The sequence below is a fragment of the Cricetulus griseus genome, chromosome 2, assembly GCF_003668045.3.
Source record: "Cricetulus griseus strain 17A/GY chromosome 2, alternate assembly CriGri-PICRH-1.0, whole genome shotgun sequence".
Lineage (NCBI taxonomy): Eukaryota > Metazoa > Chordata > Mammalia > Rodentia > Cricetidae > Cricetulus > Cricetulus griseus.
The window spans coordinates 409,706,417-409,726,618 of record NC_048595.1 but is presented as its reverse complement, the minus strand read 5'-3'; the positions used below and the strand labels follow the sequence as shown (position 1 = coordinate 409,726,618).

Genomic DNA, 20,202 nt, shown 5'->3' with positions numbered 1-20,202 from the left:
CAAGACCAGCCTGGTCTACAGAGGGAGTGCCAGGACAGCCTCCAAAGCAATACACAGAAACCCTGTCTCAAAAAAAACCCAAAAAAAAAAACAAAAAACAAAAAAAAATCACCAGAGTGCAGGTTATTTGTATCCTCACTGTTAAGTCAAAGGCCATATAAATAGTCAGTTCTGATAGTGAAGAATGATAGTACTGGTTTATGATGGCAACCTTGGTAAATGAAGTGCCCAGTATTCTAACAGGAAAACAATCAAGGGACCCTACTTTAGCATTTATTCCTCTATAGCTTCCAAATTCTCTCTCTCTTTAATTATTTTTAATGGTGTTTTGCCTGTATGTCTGTGTGAGGTGTCAGATCCTAGAGTTACAGACAGTTGCCATGTGGGTGCTGGGGATTTAACCTGGGTCCTCTGGAAGAGCAGTCTGTGCCCTTAACCACTAAGCCATCTCTCCAGCCCCCCAAATTCTGCTCTTAATATGACAATCTGAACATCAAATGGGAATCTTTATTATAAGTAAAAATACTACTTAGGGTTAATTCTGGCTTCTTTAAGTTCTCAAGTTTAAATTCTTCTTGACACTGTATGCGTTTTAAAGCACAGTTCACACCAGGTGGTAGTGGCACACGACTTTAATCCCAGTACTTCTAGGCAGAAGTAAGGGGATCTCTGTGAGTCTGAGCCAGCCTGGTCTCCAGATGGAGTCCCTGGACAGCCAGGGCTACACAGAGAAACCCTGTCTCCAAAACACAAACAAACAAAGCACAGTTCATGAGTCAAGCATGTTGCAGTTTTTCTATGGTATTCATTTTGTGAATTTAGAATTATCATGATGATTTGGACCTACATTTGTATATACCTTGTTTATATCTGGTGCTCTGTAAACTCCCATCAGCTGGCCCCAAGAGCCAAAATCCATACCTCTCATAAAACTGCTGCCCCAACACTGCAGCAGACTCTGTGTCACATCCAACTTATTTAAATTAGAAACAAGCTTGTTTTACATGTCAATCCCAGTACCCTCTCCCTACCCTCCTCCCCTGCCCCCAACCAACTCGCTATCCCAACCCCTTTCTGATCCCCAGGGAGGGTGAGGCCTTCCGTAGGGGATCTTCAGAGTCTATCATATCATTTGGAATAGCCAAATGTTCTTATGAAGCAAAATCAATTTATGATTGAAAGTATTCTCCTATATTATTCTCTGTTCTGTTTGATAAGAATTTTCATCATTAAAAAGGCAGTTTTTAAGTGCATTTCTGTATCTGCTGAGATGGTAATTTTCCTCCTTTAACATATTAAGACCAATAAAATATAATATTACTTTCTAGCCTTATCAGTGCTATCATTTTATTAGCATATCAAATCTAAATTGTATAAAAACCACAGTATATTTCTTGACTTCAGGGTTTTGGACATTTAAACAAAATAATAGCATACTATATCCCAAGTTAAAAATTAAATTTTAATTACTATCATCACTTTATTTTACCTATATTGAAATATAACTTACCTGTTTTATTAATTACCTTGTCTTATGTAATCTGTTGGTGAGCTTACCCTGTCATTTTGAGTAACCAAAAGATACTTTATTTTCTTCAAACACAGACCTATCATAATTTTTGGATTGTTAACTTATTTAAATATTAAATTACTTTAACATGATTTCACTGTGTTTCAAAAAATATTTTAATTAAATGTACAATTATGGAATAGAATGTTGGTTCTAAGCAATGGGAAAATCAACATACGAGATTATTCATTTGATGTTAACCACTATTGTAAATACAGCCTACTTCTGGTTTCCACAGTGGAAATAGACCATGGCAGTGCATGTGCCATTTTTTCTAGAAGTTTCCATGTGCCTGTATTTTCATAACCTTTGGAGGTATTAAGTTTCATATTTGAAACTTCACTGGTATTTGTTTCAGTGTTACAATGGAAATGAAGCCACATAGGAAAACTGACTAGTTTAATAAATAGATATAAATAAAATCAGTAATACCATAAGACAAAGAAAAATAACATTTTAATTAATAACCAAAAGTTAACTTAGCTTAGGTAATAATTCAAGATAAAATTTTATTGTAATTTAAGGAGTTTTTCCTAAAGTAAATTTTGTTTCCTCCCACAGTCACGATCCATATCTAGTTCTCCTGTGATGGTAGCTCAGCCGGTTTATCAGCAACCTGCCTATCACTACCAGGTAGGCATTGAGTTCATTAGAACATCTGGGCTAAGAGACCTGGGGAAATGATTTTAGTGGGAAAACACTGCTCAAAGCCCTAAGCATGTGGCTGTAACCCAGTGTTTCAGGGACAGAGACAGCAGCAGATCTTTGAGCTCACTTGCTAGCCAGCCTAACCTTTAGAGAGAAACACTGTCTCAAAGAATGAGGAGAGCAAAAGGAAGAAGGGTACCTGTCCCAAGTCAGCCTGTACCCTCCACATGTGTGAAAACATATACAATACACATACACTCTCTGTGCTGAGGAAGTAGCTCAAAGTTGCTTAGCATACAGGAGGGACAAGATTTGATCCCAAGTATAATTGTTTTTAAAAGTCCAATATTTTTTAGTCCTTTTCAGATAAATTTCATTTTTTCTTTTATATGCAAAGATTAATTTGGGAAAGGTAGTTATATCTTTAGAAAGGATGAATTTGATCCCTTTCACAAACGTAATGAATTCAGTTCTCTCCTGTTTAAAATTTATTCTAAAATGCCTTTAATAGACAGTAATTCACAAAGCCAGGTACAGGTATTGTGCTCTTAATGTTACTTTTAATTTGTGACTGTTACATTTAACATAGTATGCTTTGAATAAGCAGTATACTGTGATAATATTAACTATTAAGGTAACCTCCTTTTGTTAACCAGCACTCATTTTTAATTCTCGTGGGCAATTAGGAATAAGAACTGTGGTATAATGTCAGTCCATTTATTTTCTGGCATGGTCAACAATGACTTCTAGACAAAATTCTGGTAACAATCTGTTTTTTTATAAAGCATTACTGAGATATAGCCATATTTCTATTTATGTAACATCTGTGGTTGCCTTTGCTTTCAAAGGTTGTGTAATTCTAGCAGAGATCTTATTATCTGCATGCACATTTTAAAATATTTACTCTAGCCTTTAACATTTGCACATAAAATCAAATTTTAATACTTCTGGAGTAGTGGAAGAGTATTTGGTTTCCGTTGCTGTTTTTCTTTTTTTCTTTTTGAACTTTTAAAATACTGCAACATATGAAATGTGGCAGTATTATGAATGAAAATCAGTGACAGAACTCTTCTTCAGCATGCAGTAGGCTGTGGATTTTAATCTTAGCAGTGTGAAAAGAAGGAGGAGAATCAGAAGGAGGAAGGGAGGGAAAAAAGGACAGCAAAAGGAAAAGGCAGGTGATGTTGCCCAATGCATAGTTATTGCCTAGCACAAATGAGGCCCTGGTTCTGTCTCAGCAACACCTAAATTGGCCATATAGACATTATATGAGATCCTGTCTCCAAAAGAAATAAAAAAGAAAAAGTAGTTGTGGCAATGTTCTATAATCCTTTATTATTGAATTTTAATTATACATATGTGTGTGAGAGTTTTTGCATGAATTTATGTGTACCACATGTGTGCAGTATCCTTGGAGGCCAGAAGAGGAAATCAGATCCCCTAAAACTGGAGTTACAGACAGTTGTGAGCCATTGTGTGGGTGCTGGAAAAAAACAACAAACAGCAAGTGCCCTTAACCACTGATCCAGCTCTCCATCCCCAGACTATCAGACATACTTTTTGTATTTTTAATTAATCTTATTTTAATTGTATTATGCTAGTAAACTAAGATATTTTATCCACTTAACAAAAAATGAAAGTAGCTTAATGGCATTTATTTTAAAATATATTTGTAGCATGACTTTTTCTAAACCTTCATAGGATTTCAGCTGAGAATAAAGGCAGAATACTAGGCACCACACCAGTTAAAATAACTGATGGAGGCATTGAAACCATTTCTGAAACCCTGAGTTCATTGCCCACCAAGATCACATGAAAGAGGAATGTGAGACTAATGGAGATTTGTTAGCATGTTATGGCATACCCATGTCTCCTCAACCAAGTAAGGCGGACCTCAGAGAATGACATGGGGAATTTAGAACCTATCTGCTAAACCCTTGGAGATGGTGGCACTGTGGGACTTGAGTTCCTAAGAAACACTAAAAGAGCATGTTGGCAGAACCAGGGAAGAAGTCCATAGTAGGAATCTGTTAAAGTGAAGGTTCATGTTTCCTCAAAACAAGATGTAACCAGACAAAAGAAATTCCTCCAAGAAAAACGTATGGATGACCCCAGCTAAGGATCTGTACAAAAAGAATATGACCTATAGCAAGAAGTTTCTAACAAGAATATCATCAAAGAATCTAGTAAAGTTCCATACCTGGCAGCTGGTATTTGGTATCTGCCAAACTACAAAACAAGTAATATACTCTCAGTAAAACCCAGAGACAAGGAAAATAACATAGTGCTTTTAAAGTATCAGAAGTAAGAAAGAAGAAAGTTGGATTATGTTGTATCTGAGTCCAGCTCCTTTATTATTGACATAGCAATATTTTAACTATAGCAATAAATATTAATTATTAACATATATGTAATTTAGAAACTATATAATTTTATACTTTGATTTTGACTTTGTTTAACACTAATTACAAAATTAAAGGTGAGATTGATGGTTTCGTCAGATTCTGTTCTTCACACCAGAAAGTCCATGGCTTAATAATATGTGACATTAACCTGTTTTACTGTTTTTCACATTGTGGTTTATTACTTCATTTGTCTAGCAAAGCCACATATTAATCACTGTATTTCAAGTTTTTTATCAAAACATTAAGAGACGTTTATCCTTCATTTTTAAATGTTGTATAGAGAACAGATTTCAATTATCTTAGTCATCTTTTAATATAGTGATATCATCCTTTGGAAGTTAGTGGTCAGTATTGTAGTTATTACAGTGACTTGGTTTAGATAATAGATCTAGGAGATTATAGTCTTATTCCCTCCTGTCTCTGTCTATCATCTCTCCCTCCCCTCCTCTTTTCCCACCTTTAGTAATGGAGACCTTATAAAAGTGCATAAAAGTAAAACATTTTGATAATACAAGATGACTATATTTATTTAGATAAAATTTACATAACTATATTATGTATACAATTGAGTAGTTTGTACTAAACGTACCACTCCCTTAAAAAAAAAAAAAACTGTCACCATTAGCAGACATGCCTTTTTCTCCCCACCCAAACTCTAAACAAGTCTTTACCTTTCGTAGAGTTTCTTACTCTGGACATTTGTTTATAGAAAGAGCCATACAACAGTTTTCCATGATTGAATTCATTCATTTAGCAAGTTTCAAGATTTATCTGCATAGTACTATGGTTTAGTACTTCTTTCTGGAATAAAACCTCATTTGTGGATATAACCACCTTGTTTATCCAGTTTATCCAGATAATGGACATTTAGATTATTTCTGCCTTTTAACGCTCTAAAGGATGCTTTAATGGAAATTAGTGTCAAGGTTGTTGTTGTTGAGACAGGGTTTCTCTATGTATCCCTGGCCATTGCAGAACTCAAAATATAGACCAGGCTGACCTTGAACTCACAGAGACCATCTGCCTCTGTGCTGGTATTAAAGACATGAGCCACCATCCCCAGGTAGTGAAGTTTTTTTATGTGGATATATGTTTTCATTTCTCCCGGAGTGTAATCAATAGGTTATATGGTAATTCTGTGCTAACATTTTAAGGAAGGTTCATAGTTTAGTATTACTAAAGGAACATACCATCTTTAAACTCCTACCAGTGGACTGAAAGGCTGCAGTTGCTCCACTTTGGCTGTGTTTAGGTTATAGCTATAATTGGGTACCAAATGGTATCTATCACATTGTTATTTTGATAGGTATTTCTTTAAGGAGTAATGATACCAGGCATCTTTTCATATGCTATTGACTAATAACATACATATATGTCTTTTGGGAGAAATTCTACTCACATCATTTGTCTATTTTTATCAGAGTTGTAGACATTCTTTATGGAGGCTACCATGGCAGACTACCCCAGAAATAAACCAGGAACAACTGAGAACCATCTGCCCTCTGAGTTGGTGATGGTGAGAAGATAATGAAGTTTCAATGACAGCAAGAACCATGTTTTAAAAATAGAAAACTTTGGGAAGTGAAACAAAGGCAGAGAATGTCCACAGCCACAGTACAGAGCATACAACTGGGGAGGCTGGGAATTAGACCACAGAGAAAGTGAAAAACCCAGAAAACACAAATAGTACTTTCAATTATTAACAGACAGAACCTTATGAAGAAAACAGCAAAAGTGGAACAATGAGAGGGAGATCACACCTCAGCTGATAGGCTAGCTACTTGAAGGTAACCATGTATTAGGGTCCATGCAGTCCTGAAAAACAGGATGACCACTGAGGACAAGAACTAATGGCTTTTCCCACAAACCATGGGAAAAACCAGTGGTTTTCCCACTCTGGTTGTTGGGTGAACGACATAGAAGAAAACTGAGGAAACCGAATAGTACACAGCCCTTTGTCTCTCCACCTGGCATCAACCAAAGTGCTAGCTATCCAGATTTTGCACTGCCACCCACACACAAGTAATACTAGATGATAGGAATAATTTTTTAGATTATCTTTTACTTTATTTTCTCCTTCTTTATTCCCTTTCTTCTCTTATTCTATTGCTTTTCTATTCAGACCTTTAATCAACCTGTGGACTAAGCAGTTTTAATTATTACATTTAAATACTTTTTTGGGGGGCGGGGTTTCGAGACAGCATTTTTCTGTGGCTTTGGAGGCTATCCTGGAACTAGTTCTTGTAGACCAGGCTGGTCTCGAACTCACAGAGATCCGCCAGCCTCTGCCTCTGCCTCCCAAGTGCTGGGACTAAAGATGTGCGCCACCACCACCCAGCTCCTACATTTTTTATTCCGACTTTTTTTTAGACTCGCTATGTAGCCCTGGCTGACCTAGAACTCAAAGATTCACCTGCCTCTGCTCCCATGTTCTGTGATTAAAGGTGTGCACTACCATAACTGGCTGTTCTAATTCCTTAGCAACCTGCTTTTCTCCCTGTGTTTATACTTCCATTACATTAACTCTCCATTTAATGCTTAATTTATTTTACTGTATTTGTCCTGTTCTTATTTTCAACTGGCTTTGATTGCTTTTCAAACAGGTTTTCTCCATAAAACACAAGCTAGCCTGGGGTTGGTATTCTTACTGCCTCAGACTCTGAGGTGAGGTGTTGGGGTTGTAGCTATCACACCTTGTTTTTAATATTTAATTTCTAATTCTCTCTTTTCCTCCTCCTTTGTTCTTTCTTACTTTTATTATTCAATTATATCAGCTTTCTTCTTCATTATCTTTGCCTCATTTACAATTCTTTATTCTCCTTATTCTTAGTTGTTTGTTATTTTTTTTCTCACTTTATCATTAGCTGTATATACCCCATTTTTCTTTTCTTTGTTATTCTCCCCTTTGTTTTTCCATCATTTTTTCTGATTTGTAATATTTCTTGCTAGTATTATTCCTTTTGTTTTTTTCTTATCTTTTAATCCTCTCAAATTATTGGCATTATAGTGTTCATATATAACATATAATATGATTTGTTTTTTAAATTATCATACTTTCAGTAGTGAATTTTTATCAGTATAGTTGCTTCATCAATTAGCTTTTTTCTTCCTTAGTGGTTTGGGTGCCCTCTGTGCCTTAGACACATTGGGTAAATATTTGGCTACTGAACCAAACTTCTGAAGTCTCTCTGAAGCTTGAGAGACTTCACCTCAGCCCAGCCTTAGTCACACCTAAGCATTCTAAGTATCTAAACAGAAAGGATACAGCAAATTAAAACCTTCAGCAAGTAACCTGGCCACAGATAAACAAATCCCAATAAAGGCACATAAGACATCCAAAAACACATAGCAAAATGGCTCCTCCAAAAGTTAAAAATTCCACAGTAATGGACTCTAATGATAGTCAAATGGATGGCATCTTAAGGAATGAATTCAGAAGAAAGACTGTAAGAATGATCGATGAGAGGCTGGAGAGAGTCCACAGTTATAAGCACCTGCTGCTTTTGCAGAGGACTTGGGTTCAGTTTCTGTCACCCACTTTGGGTAGTTCACCTCTGGCTGTAACTCCAATTCAGGAGATTCAGTGCCATCTTCTGGCCTCCACAGGCAGCACACACACACACACACACACACACACACTGCTTAAGTGATGATCAATAAAGTCAAACACACAAGTAGACATTAAATGAGTTCAAAGATTACAAATTGCTGAATGAAATAAAGATAACAATGAAGAATATGAAAGAAGAATTTTTTTTGGTTTTTCGGGACAAGATTTCTCTGTGTAGCTGTGAAGCCTATCCTGGCACTCGCTCTGGAGACCAGGCTGGCCTCGAACTCACAGAGATCCACCTGCCTCTGCCTCCCGAGTGCTGGGATTAAAGGTGTGGGCCACCAACACCCGGTCAAAAGAATTTAATGAAACAAAATCAAATTGAAATTTTGGGAATGAAAGGCTCAGTAATTCAAATGAAAACTTACTTGAACCCTTACAGTAGGTTGGATCAAGTGGAAGACACATAATACCAGAACTTGAAGGCAAGGTAGACAAATTTAAAAATACAGACAATATGCAGGACCTCTACAACACAGTGAGAGACCAAAATTACAAATCATAGCCATGGAAGAAGAAGTGGTAACTGTTATTCTTAATACAATATTTTTATTAATGCTTTGAAATCTTCAAATCTTCTTGCAAAGTATATTCCCCTCCCTCCTTTCCCTAACTCTTTTCATATCCATCCACCACCACCCCTACCACCTCCCAGATTTGTGTTCTCTCTTTTTTTTTAACTCACCGAGTCAAATTTGTGGTGCTCTTATACTCAGGGGTATGTAACTATCCACTGGCATGTGGTTGACCTACTAAGAGCCATTCCTTAAAGAATAAAGGCTCTCTGTCCCTCAGAAGCCATCAACTGTTGATTCTCCTCAGTTGAGGATAGGGGCTCATGAGCTCCACCAAGTCTGACAACCTTAGTTTAATCCGTGGACCCCACCTAGTGGAACCAGAGACCTTCCTCCCACAAGTTATACACACACACACACACACACACACACACACACACACACACACACACACACACACATAAAAAAATAAAATGGATATAATAAAGTACATTTAATGATGAATACTGTGCCTCCTAACTCCATGCTGGAATGTTGGCTGGCTTGATCCTGTGGCAGGAACCACAGCTGCCATGGGTTCATTAGTACAGTGGTCCTGTCATGTCTCATGTCCAGAGACATTGTTTTGCCCCAGTCCTCCCTGACCTATGCCTCTAAGAATCTTTTTCACCCTTCTTCTGTGATAGGCTCTGAGCCTTGGAAGGAGATAAATTTAGATGTCCCTTTTGTGCCTGAGCATGCTACTGAGACGTATTCTCTGCACTTGTTAACCACTGCCCACTGCACAATCAATAAATAATTATTTTTAAAAAGCTTCTCTGATGCATTCTCAGAGCTAAACTAATCAGTATGTAGAAATAAACATTTGGAAGGCAGTTAGATATGATGTCCATTTAGCAGATTATAATATGCGATTCACACAAGGGGCCTGTGAGTTCCCCAACCCTTTATTGTCCCTCCAGATACACAGAGAGAGCTGTGCTGGTTAGTACTAGCTGTCAACTTGACACAACCTAGAATAACTTGGAAAAGTCTTAGTGAAAAATTAGCTACATCAGGTTGGCCCGTGGGCATGTCTGCAGAGAAATATCTTAATTGTTAATTGATTGGGAGAAGGGGCAGCATTATTCTCTGGGCAGGGGGTCCTGAACAGTGTACAGGGGGAGAAGGCTATCTGAGAACAAGCAATTAAAAAAGGATGTGTCTATTCTCTCTTTTCTCTTGACCTTGGGTGTGATGTGACTAGCTTCTGGAGTTCATACCTTGGTTTCTCCAAAGTTACGAACTGTAATGGAAATGTAACCTAAAATGAATCCTTTTCTCTCATCTTGCTTTTTGTCAAGGTGCTTTATCACAGCAACAGAAATGAAACTAGGGCAATAGGCAATATTTCTGAAAGCCTAACACCATGTACTCCAAGCCACATGTAAATTGATTCCGGGACTCAGCAGTTAGGGAAATACTTTCAAAAACATTAGTAAGTTATGCACCGGTCTGCACACCAGGAACTCTGTTTTATATTAGGGTTTCCAGTTTAGTGTTTATATAAGATTCCTGAGTGGAAACAAGTAAAAATGAATGAAAACCTAGCTACTACGGTAAAGTGTAACAACTGAACTGTCACTTATACCTGCTGGGAGAGGGAAAATCTGTTCAATAGGGTGATACTGGATGTATCAACCACATGTTCCAGAGTAGTTGATCAACATTTAGTAGACTGCAAAGGTTATGTGTGAGAGAGAGAGAGAGAGAGTAGGGGAAGGGAAAGGATCTCAAAGGACTTGAGAGGAAAAATATAAACAAAATATAATTATGTTTAAAATTGTTTAAATAATAAAAAATATAATAAGAAAAATAGAAAAAATGAGTAAGATCAAAATCAACATAAAGGGGCTACAGAGATGGCTCAGTGATTAAGAGCACTGGCTGATCTCCCAGAGGGCCAGAGTTCAATTCCCAGCACTCACACGGCAGCTCACAACTGTCTGTAGGATCCAACACTGTCTTGGCTTCTGTGGACACTGCACACACAAGATGCATTGCTATACATGGATGTGAAACATCCATATACAATAAGTAAATACAAATTTTTAAGTGTGTAAAGCAGCTTATCTGGGATGTATTATGTCATCTACCTCTTTATGAGCCATGTGGCATCCTAATCATGGGGTACTACTTCAAGAATGACATGCATCTCCCTCCTCCTGATGGGCTGGGTGTCTGCTTCCACAACACGAAGACTGAATCCTTGTCCTACAACCTCACAAGCTAAGCTATGAGGTGCTCTTTCACGATTTACTTAGTTCAGATACTCACTGATTATTATAGTCCAAAGTACTGAGCCACTAAGTCCCCTTCTTCATGTGGGAAACATGGATTTTCCCTTCCTCTGTATTAGGTCCAAGATACCCCTTGATCACAGGGATATTTTCTCATCTACTTTGCATTCTTCCCAGGAGTTCCAAGTTTTAGATCCCAGGAAGGGAAGGGCTCTTTTAACAGACTTCTAATTTGTGTTCGTGTTCATCCTCTCTCCTCTCTCCATCTCATCTTCCTTTTTTCACACATTTCCTGCCAATCAGAGCTAGTGCAGAAGATGGCATTCACATTTCTTTACAGTCAGAGTTCCTCCTCTGTTAGGCAAATTCTTATCACCCACCCCATAATAGCTACTACTGTCTGCCTGTGATTCCATTCAGGGGTTGTAATATATTCACTACTTGTTAAATAAAATACTGTTTGGCCAATGAGACAGCAAGTAGATGGGACTAGGAGTCAAAGAGCATTCTGGGAAATGTAGTAGAAAAGTGGTGATCCAGGCAGGAAGTGACATAGCAAGGAGACTCGTATTAAAAGAAGGAGAAACAGGAAGCGTCCCTCTTTTCCCTTCCATTCCTGCTCCAGCCGCATGATGTGATCCATCCTAAGCCATTTTCACTTTAGCCTCATGGTGAAAATGATGCCCTTTTGTAAAAATCAAATCAGAAAGTAGATGGGGGAAGGAAGGAAGGGAAGGAAGGAAGGAAGGAAGGAAGGAAGGAAGGAAGGAAGGAAGGAAGGAAGGAAGGAAGGACCTTTAGAATGTAAGAAATATCATGGGCCATTTGGGGAGCATCCACATATTTGTAGCAGACCCCATTAGTCAAGGTTGCATGCCACCTCATACCATATGGAGGAAGGCAGACTACCTGAGAAAGCCCTTGGCACACTCAGCCTTAAATGGGAAATTTTCATCCAAATTCTCCCCTCATAGCTCAAGGAAATCCACAGAAGAGGAGGCAGAGTGTAACAGCCAGAGAGGATGGAGGACACCAAGAAAACAGCCCTCCAAATCAGCATGAGCAGAGCTCATAGGAACTTACAGTGACTAAAGCAGCATGCACAGGGCCTACACAGATCCGTACCAGGTCCTCTGTGTATATACTGTAACTTCAATTTAGTGGTTTCATTCCTGGTTGTTCTGATGATTCTTGTGCCTTCTCTTGGGCTCTTGTCCTTCTGTTGGTTTGTCATGTCCAGTCTCATTGTGATAGTTTTTATTTTATTTTGTTATTTTTAATGAGTGAGTGAATGGATGAATGAATACCTAGCTAGTAGAATAAAGATTAACAACTGAACTGTCGTTTATACCTGCTGGGAGATGGAAAATCAGTTTTCTCCAATAGAGTAATCAGTAGTATATCAGACCTTGTGTTCAGGAGTAGTTGACTAACACAGGGAGTTTTTTTCGGGGAGGGGTACTTTTACTTGGTTACAGTTTGATGATTTTTTTTTTCTCTTTGGGTGTATTTATACTTCGTCTTCTTGGTTTGGGGGGGGTGGTTGTTACATTGGAGTTTTGGGTTTTTTTGAAGAAGAACTTCAAGTTGGATGGGTAGTAAGGAAGAGATGATTTGCAAGGACTTGACAGAGGGGAGAATATGATCAAAATGTATATAAATGTACAATTATTTAAATAATCTAAGAAAAAAGGAATGACCCACTCTTAACTAAAACTTATCACCAATAGCAGGGACTATGCTGCTACCACTACAGCCAAGAGGTATACTGTCACATCCAGTGTGAGAAAAGATACCCATGTTGGGATTGCCCCTGCAGATGCTCCATCCTCAGATAGATCAGCTTCAGTTCATGTCTTACCATTGTGACAGCAAGTTGTTCCTGTCGAACTCCTCTTTATTTCTGTCAGGTCCCTATTTAGGTTCCAATCATGTGTATGACTTTTCTTGTGAAAAAGTGGACAAGACATCTTGTTAACACTAGGTCTAGTGCTAAAGATAGACCAAAGACACCTTTCTACCCAAGCCTGGCTTGTTGAGCCCATGAGTTTAACAGTGCTACTTATAGAGGCATGGGTGAAGGATTACCAGCAGGAGCATGGGTAACTACAAAGTAACTACAGCACTGAAAAGTTCCCCCTAAGATAGTGATGTGCACAAAGCTTGGTTACTGCAGTCCCTAAACAGCTTGCAGGCAGCACCCTCAGGAAGACTACTTCTGCAGTGACTTTTTACTGCTTATATCACCTTTCAGAGGATACTCTTGGGTAATAACTTACTGAGCTTCCTGACTAAATTTTGTGATCTTTCTAAGTCATACAAATCTTCCTTTTGCCTCTTGGAGGGAGTGTTTCAGTTCAGAGGAAACAACAAAACATTCATGAATCAACAGAATTAATACTGTTAAAAAAGCTATTACCAAGAAAGGATTTACAAACTTAATGTAATTATCATCAAATTCCAGTAACATTCTTCCCCAATACAGAAAAGGAAATTCTAGAGCCCGTATGTAATATGAAATACACAGAATGTTCAAAGAAATCCTGAGTAAAAGGAAGTCATCCAATGCCTTACTTTCTGTTATAAAACTGTGTTAGCAGGAGGAATGTGATTCTGGCAGAAAAGTGACATACAGACCAATGAAATAGACTGAAGAGGTCTAGAAATTAGCCCATTAGCTACATTCATCTGAGTCTTGACATTAGAAAACACAGCCTCTTTAATAAGGAGTGCAAAGAAAACTGAATATCCACAAGTAGAATACTGAAATGGATTAGTAACTGAAACAAAAAAAGAATCAAGCAGGAAACTAATATTTAGAGCATAAATGACAAAAATAGCAAACAATAAATGGGCAGTGGAAATGAATTGACACTTTTCAGGTAAAAGTACAAATAATAAATACAATGAAACAAAATGTTCAGACTTAGCCATCAGGAAAATGCAAATCAAAACTACAGTGATATTCAATTTCACCACAGTCTGAATGTCTACCGTCAAGAAAACAACAGGTAATGCTGGAAACAATATAGAGGGAAAGAACCCTTATTCACTGTTGATGAGGCTGTAAGTTAGTGTAGCAACTATGGAAATCAGTATGGAACCTTCTAAACACAGAGCTACCTTATGACTCAGATGTGCCACACCATTATATATAATCTACCTGAAAGTCAATCGATAAAGAAAAGTAGCATATATATATATATATATATATATATATATATATATATATATAATATATATATATGCATGCATGCATGCCTAATGGAGTTTTACTCCCTATAAAGAAAAATGAAACTATGTCATTTGTAGGAAATTGGATGGAACAGAAGATCATCATGTTATGAGGTAACCCAGACCCACAAAAGCAAGTAAAAGAAAAAGCATATCTTATCTTTCATATGCTTAAAAACTAAGTGTGTGAAAGAAGAAGGAAAAAGAACTGGATGGGATAGTAAGAAAGTATAGGGTGGTTATGATCAAAGTACATTATAAGCCTGTATGGAAGCGTCATAATGAAATGCCTTACTTTGTACAAGTAGTACACACTTGAAAACATTCCAAGAGGAAAATTCTCATATGTTCATAGGATTATAGACCACACATCTTGCCCAAACAAATAATTTTAAGTTAACGTTCAGAACTAGAGAAGTTGAGTGTAGCAAGTCTGTAGTAAAACCAACTGCAGGGAGTAACAGCTTCCTTTTCTCTATCTATACACTCTCAAATGCAAAACTGATTCATTTCAGCTCAGTAAGAAGAAAATCCCATCCCATTGTGTATCTCATCCAGTGTCTCCTTTCTAATAAGCTGATAAACACAAAAAGGAATTCCTTATTCCTGTAACCTTAAAAAAGTACCATGTTTGTATATTCTTTGGGGTTTTGGAGTATGGCTCTTTCATGCTTGCAAAGTATCTGTGAGGACCTGTGTTAATCACCAGGAGTACACATAAAAAATAAAGTTTTTTCTATGATCTTGATAAAATTTCCCTATCAAATATATGTAGATATTTTCTTATATTTTGTGAGTTAAATTTCACTTTGTTGGTGATGTTCTTTGTAGCATTCAAGTTTTTATGAATTTTGATGAGGTCTTGTTTATCCAGCTCTTGTTAGTATTGTTTCTTCGTTGTGTGTTTTGGGGGTTGTTTTTTGGTTGGTTGGTTGGTTGGTTGGTTGGTTGGTTGGTTGGTTTCTTTTTGTAGCCCTGGCTGTCCTGGAACTCATTCTGTAGACCAGGTTGACTTTGAACTCACAGAGATCCACCTGCCTCTGCCTCCTGAGTGCTGGGGTCAAAGATGTGCACCACCATCATACAACTGCCATGTATATTTTTAAAGCATAACTTTTAAAACAAAGTCATGAAGATTTCTACCTTAATATTCTGATTCTTCTAAGAATTTCATTATTTTAACTTTTTTGTTTAGAGCTCTAATCCATTTTGAGTTAACTTTTGTACATTCCTTGAAAATTCAGCTTTATTCTTTTGCATGAAAATGTCTGATTTTATAGCCTCTGTGTATAACCTATTTTTGTATGTTTGTTGATTTTCATTTTAGGCCCCAGCACAGTGTTTACCAGGGCAGTGGCAGTGGGGAGTTCCCCAGGTAAATATCCACCTCCAGTGTCTAATTTTAAAATCTTTTCACTGTATTTATTAGAATCCATGAAAACAAAAGTCAAGATAACTAGTCTAATATCCTTCTTCTATTTATAACTGTCTCCTTTAACTACTGCACTTCATCCCCTCCTCTGTAAGATGCATGCAGTGATGTTTCCTTTATCTAACTCAGAACTTCATCATTTGTAAAATGATTGTAGTGAGATTAGAACCTTGTAAGTTTTCTTCCATTATTTTTGGAAAAGTGAAATGAGGACATATTGGTGGAAAACATTTTATAAAGAAGTGCTATATGAACATAAAAAATACTTTTGGCACTTCTGTTATTGTTGGAAATGTTGGCATTTCTAGCTTCACTTCATATTTTTGCTTTAGATTGTCTCGTGCTCCTAAATAAAAACAGGTTGAGTATCCATTGTCTGAAATGACTGATACCAAAACTGTTTTAATATTTTAGACTTGGGGATATTTACATAGCTTTTATTGGGTAAACACTCCTAACCCAAAATCCTCTCTAAAATCTGAAGTCTCAAAGGTGTTCAACCTGTACTTTTTTTTTCCCAAGGAAATTGTATAATACCAAAAAATTAGTAGTATTTTCTTAAAGCTATGTGAAGTCACAAAATTGAAAGTAGACACTTAGACCAATTTAAATGTGGTAGGTCATATTACTATAATTTTTAATGATAGTAATAAATTTAGAATTATTGTCTGTTTCTGTTCGAGGCTCTGGGGCACTATAAACATTCAGTACTTGCCATTAATAAAGTACCTTAATTATACCTATACACCTGAAATGTATGACAACTCAGATTTCCTCGACTGTTTCTAAGACAATTCTATACTATCTCTGAAAATAATTTTAAGAAAATATGCAGAAATATTTTTTTCATTTTAGGGTAAGTCATTTTGGCTTAGCAGAAATAACTAGTCATACTTGAATAACAAGGATTGTTTTGTGTTTTAGTCTCCTGCCTCTTCTGCTCCATTCTTGTATCTGCAGCCCTCTGAGGTTATTTATCAACCAGTAGAAATTGCACAAGATGGCGGCTGTGTTCCTCCTCCACTGTCTCTGATGGAAGCTTCCGTCCCAGAGGTACACATTCATCTTTTTCTTTGTTTTTCATTTGTTCAGTGTTGGAACCCAGGGCCTTGTAGGTTCTAGAAGAATAACTGCAACTGAGGTACATACTCAGCCCTGCTGTTTGTGATGAGATGATGGGTCTGTAACCACCTTGTATTAACCATTGTTCTCTTTTACTTTATTAAATTTGCTTATTTTATGCTTTCTCTGATTTATTCGTATCTACCATTTTTTATTCTAAGAGTGTTGCTTCATCTTAGAACTTTTCAGTAAGCACTCCTGAATCACTCTCCAAGTTTCTTTGAAAGTTTTAAGCTATCAAATATTTGCACCTACTTCATTTTCATGTCAGTCTGTGTTGTTGCTAATAATTTGCCAGTTAAAAGCATATAATCTTTAAACCAATGTAAAATTTAAAATTGTTCCTATAACAATATAAATTAACTACAAATTAATATCTGCAGTATCTTATAGTTATAGCCTCAGTGTGTCGCTAATAGCATCATCTATGTGCAGGCGCTGAACAGGTGATGTGTTATGTTTTAAGTCAGCGTCTAGGCTGTAGCCCTTCAATTTCTCCCTGTTTTCTATCCACGGGAAGAGCTTTACTCCACAGTGTGTTTCCCGCCACAGTACACTGCTTCATAATGTACCCAAAGGCAACATTTACTACTTCTTAAACTGTGTCTAAATAACTGTAGTCACACGTATTGTTTTGTTATCTCTATAGTACTAAAGCTTGTAACAAAATTTTATCCTGGAATATTAATTTCCAGTTAGATCTGTTATTACTCTCCATACTTTTACTAGAATTTCTCCATTTATTTTTGTGTTTCCTCTTTTCCAGATTTAGTGAAATGTAATTGAGTATAAAAATGTACTGTAAATGTTTATTAACTACATGATATTTTGTAAATATATGTATTCTAAACTAATTGCCATAATCAAGGTAATTCATCTCTGCATGTTGTTATTCATTTTTTTTGTTTGTAGTGAAAATGTTTAAGATGTCTCATCAGTTTTCAAGTTTAGGGTCACTATGTTGTACGGTGGGAGACTCTCCAAAACATTTCCGTCCTTTCTGTATGGTGACTCTCCAAAACACTATTTGAACAACATCTTCCTATCCTCCTCCCCGCCCATGAAAACCACTATTTAGTCTCTGCTTCTGTTAGTTTAGCTTTTCAGATTCCACTGAGAAGCATTTATCTTTCTGTACTTGACTTATTCCATGGTATAATGTCTTCCAGGTTTATCCATGATATCATAGCTGATATCATTTCCTTCTTTTTAAGACTGCACATTATTCTGTTGTTCATAGCCCACATTGTCTTCATCCATCAGTGAACACTAAAGTTGATTCAGTATCAGTGCTACTGAGTAAGACAAGAATATTGGGGGACAAGTCTAGGGGAAACAAATCCAAAGCTTTGTGTACTGTTGAGCAAATACTCTGACATGAAGCCACATTTCCAACTCCTTTGCTATTGTGAATAATGCTGCAATGACTTTTAAGAGTTCACATCTCTGTAACAAGTTGGTTCATTGTGTGTGTGTGTGTGTGTGTGTGTGTGTGTGTGTGTGTGTGTGTGTGTGTGTGTCCAGAAGTAAGGGTATGCTGAATCATATAGTAGTATTTTTTAGAAAACCACATGCTGTTTTGCTTAATAACTATCCTAATTTACATCCACTCCACTGTCCATACCCTTGCTAGTGATCATTTTAGTTCCTAGCTTAATCTCTTCTCATAGTAGGTTCTCTGTATTGAGATGTAACAGTTAATACTTACTCCACCTTCACCCTGTTTCACCTCTGGCAGTGTTATTAGGCTAGAAGCCTACAGTGTAGACAGGAAGAGTGAGTGATACAGACACTATTTCTTCTTGAGATTCCCTCCTTATTGTTCAGCATTGTAAAATTGGATCTTTGTTTTTACCTCAGCCCAACAATACAAGCCTCTAAAGAATCTTTGGATAGTCTTTCATTGACATCTAAGGAACTCTTCATTCTTGCTGAATAAAAGCCTCAGAATCCTCCTTATGATTATCCAAATTGCACAGCATAGGTACACATACATGGTTTGTGATTTGGAAACCATGGATAGTTTATTTAATTGATGATGAAATTTCAAATTTTTTAATTTATTTATGTAATTTAGAAACAATCTTATTTTATATATCAATTCCAGTTCCCTCTCCCTCTCCTCCTCCCCTGCCCTCCACCAACCCTCCCATCCCACCCCTGACCACTCCCCAGGGAGGGTGAGGTGTTCCATGGGGGATCATTGACATCTGTCACATCATTTGGGGGAGGGCCTAGGCCCTCATCCGTTTATCTGGGCTGAGAGGGTATCCCTCCATGGGGAATGGGCTCCCAAAGTCCTTTTATGCACTAGGGATAAATACTGATTCCACTGGCAGAGGTCACATAGACTGCCTAGGCCTCCTAACTGGCACCCACATTCAGAAGGCTTGGTTTGGTCCAATGCTGGTTCCCCAGCTTTATGACTGGAATCCGTGTGCTCTCACTTAGTCAGGTCATCTGTTTCTGTGGGTTTCTCCAGCATGGTCTTGACCCCTTTGCTCATCCCTCCTCCCTCTCTACAACTGGATTTCAGGAGTACGGCTCAGTGCTTAGCTTCTGCTTCTACTTCCATCAGCTACTGGATGAAGGCTCTATCTATGATGGCATTTAAGGTAGTCATCAATCTCATTATAGGGGAAGGACATTTACGGTAGTCTCTACACTAATGCTTAGATTCTTCGTTGGGGTGATGAAATTTCAAAATTTTGTCTTTTGTTGTTTTCTTGCCTTCTGGCTTGCATAGAGATGGGAGTAAAGTAAGAATTCTTTCACATTGGATATTTCACCAAAATCTACTCTGGGCTTTAACCATACTCTTAATCCCTGTTATAAGGCATACACCATCAGTGTATATTCACTCCTTATCTAATCTAGTAAGGTTTTTTCTAAAACCACTGCTGTGACTGTGTAGCTTGTACTTTACATGGTACTTTCATACTTAATGACACCTGCCTTCTTTTATGTCGATGCTGTTTCCAACAGAATGTATGCTCTTATTAACATGTAATTTAATAGACTATAGTGGTTTATAGTTTAAGTGGGTTTTCACAATTAAAACCTTCAGGGCTTTTGTTATTAATGCCATGATCAGGTTTCCTAAAAAGAAAACAATTATGTTAGTATAATCGGTCACTTAATTCAATCACCATCAAACTTCTACCAAATCTTTAGTACTACAGATTCCCCATTTCTGTCTTAGAATAAATATGTGCTTTCTCTTTCATAGAAGTTGAAACCAATTCATAGAAACCAACTTAGCCTCCAATTCCTAGCACACAAACTTAAGTTTTTTTATATTTATTTGATAACTTGGTCTTGTCCAAGGTTGTTTGTACCTATTGTTCTCTGGAAACCTTCACTTCCTTCCTCACATGGAATCCC

General features: G+C 37.2%; 1 protein-coding gene across 1 annotated transcript in view; it reads left to right on the top strand.

Moving 5' to 3' along the window:
* The window catches only part of LOC113833540 (protein boule-like), a 99,600-nt gene that overhangs the window by 39,977 nt on the left and 39,421 nt on the right, over positions 1 to 20,202 (top strand). Inside the window, exons 7-9 of the mRNA XM_027396050.2 lie at positions 2,132 to 2,203; positions 15,592 to 15,639; positions 16,621 to 16,749. Of these exons, the coding sequence (XP_027251851.2) occupies positions 2,132 to 2,203; positions 15,592 to 15,639; positions 16,621 to 16,749 (249 nt within the window). The remainder of the gene's footprint in view (positions 1 to 2,131; positions 2,204 to 15,591; positions 15,640 to 16,620; positions 16,750 to 20,202) is intronic.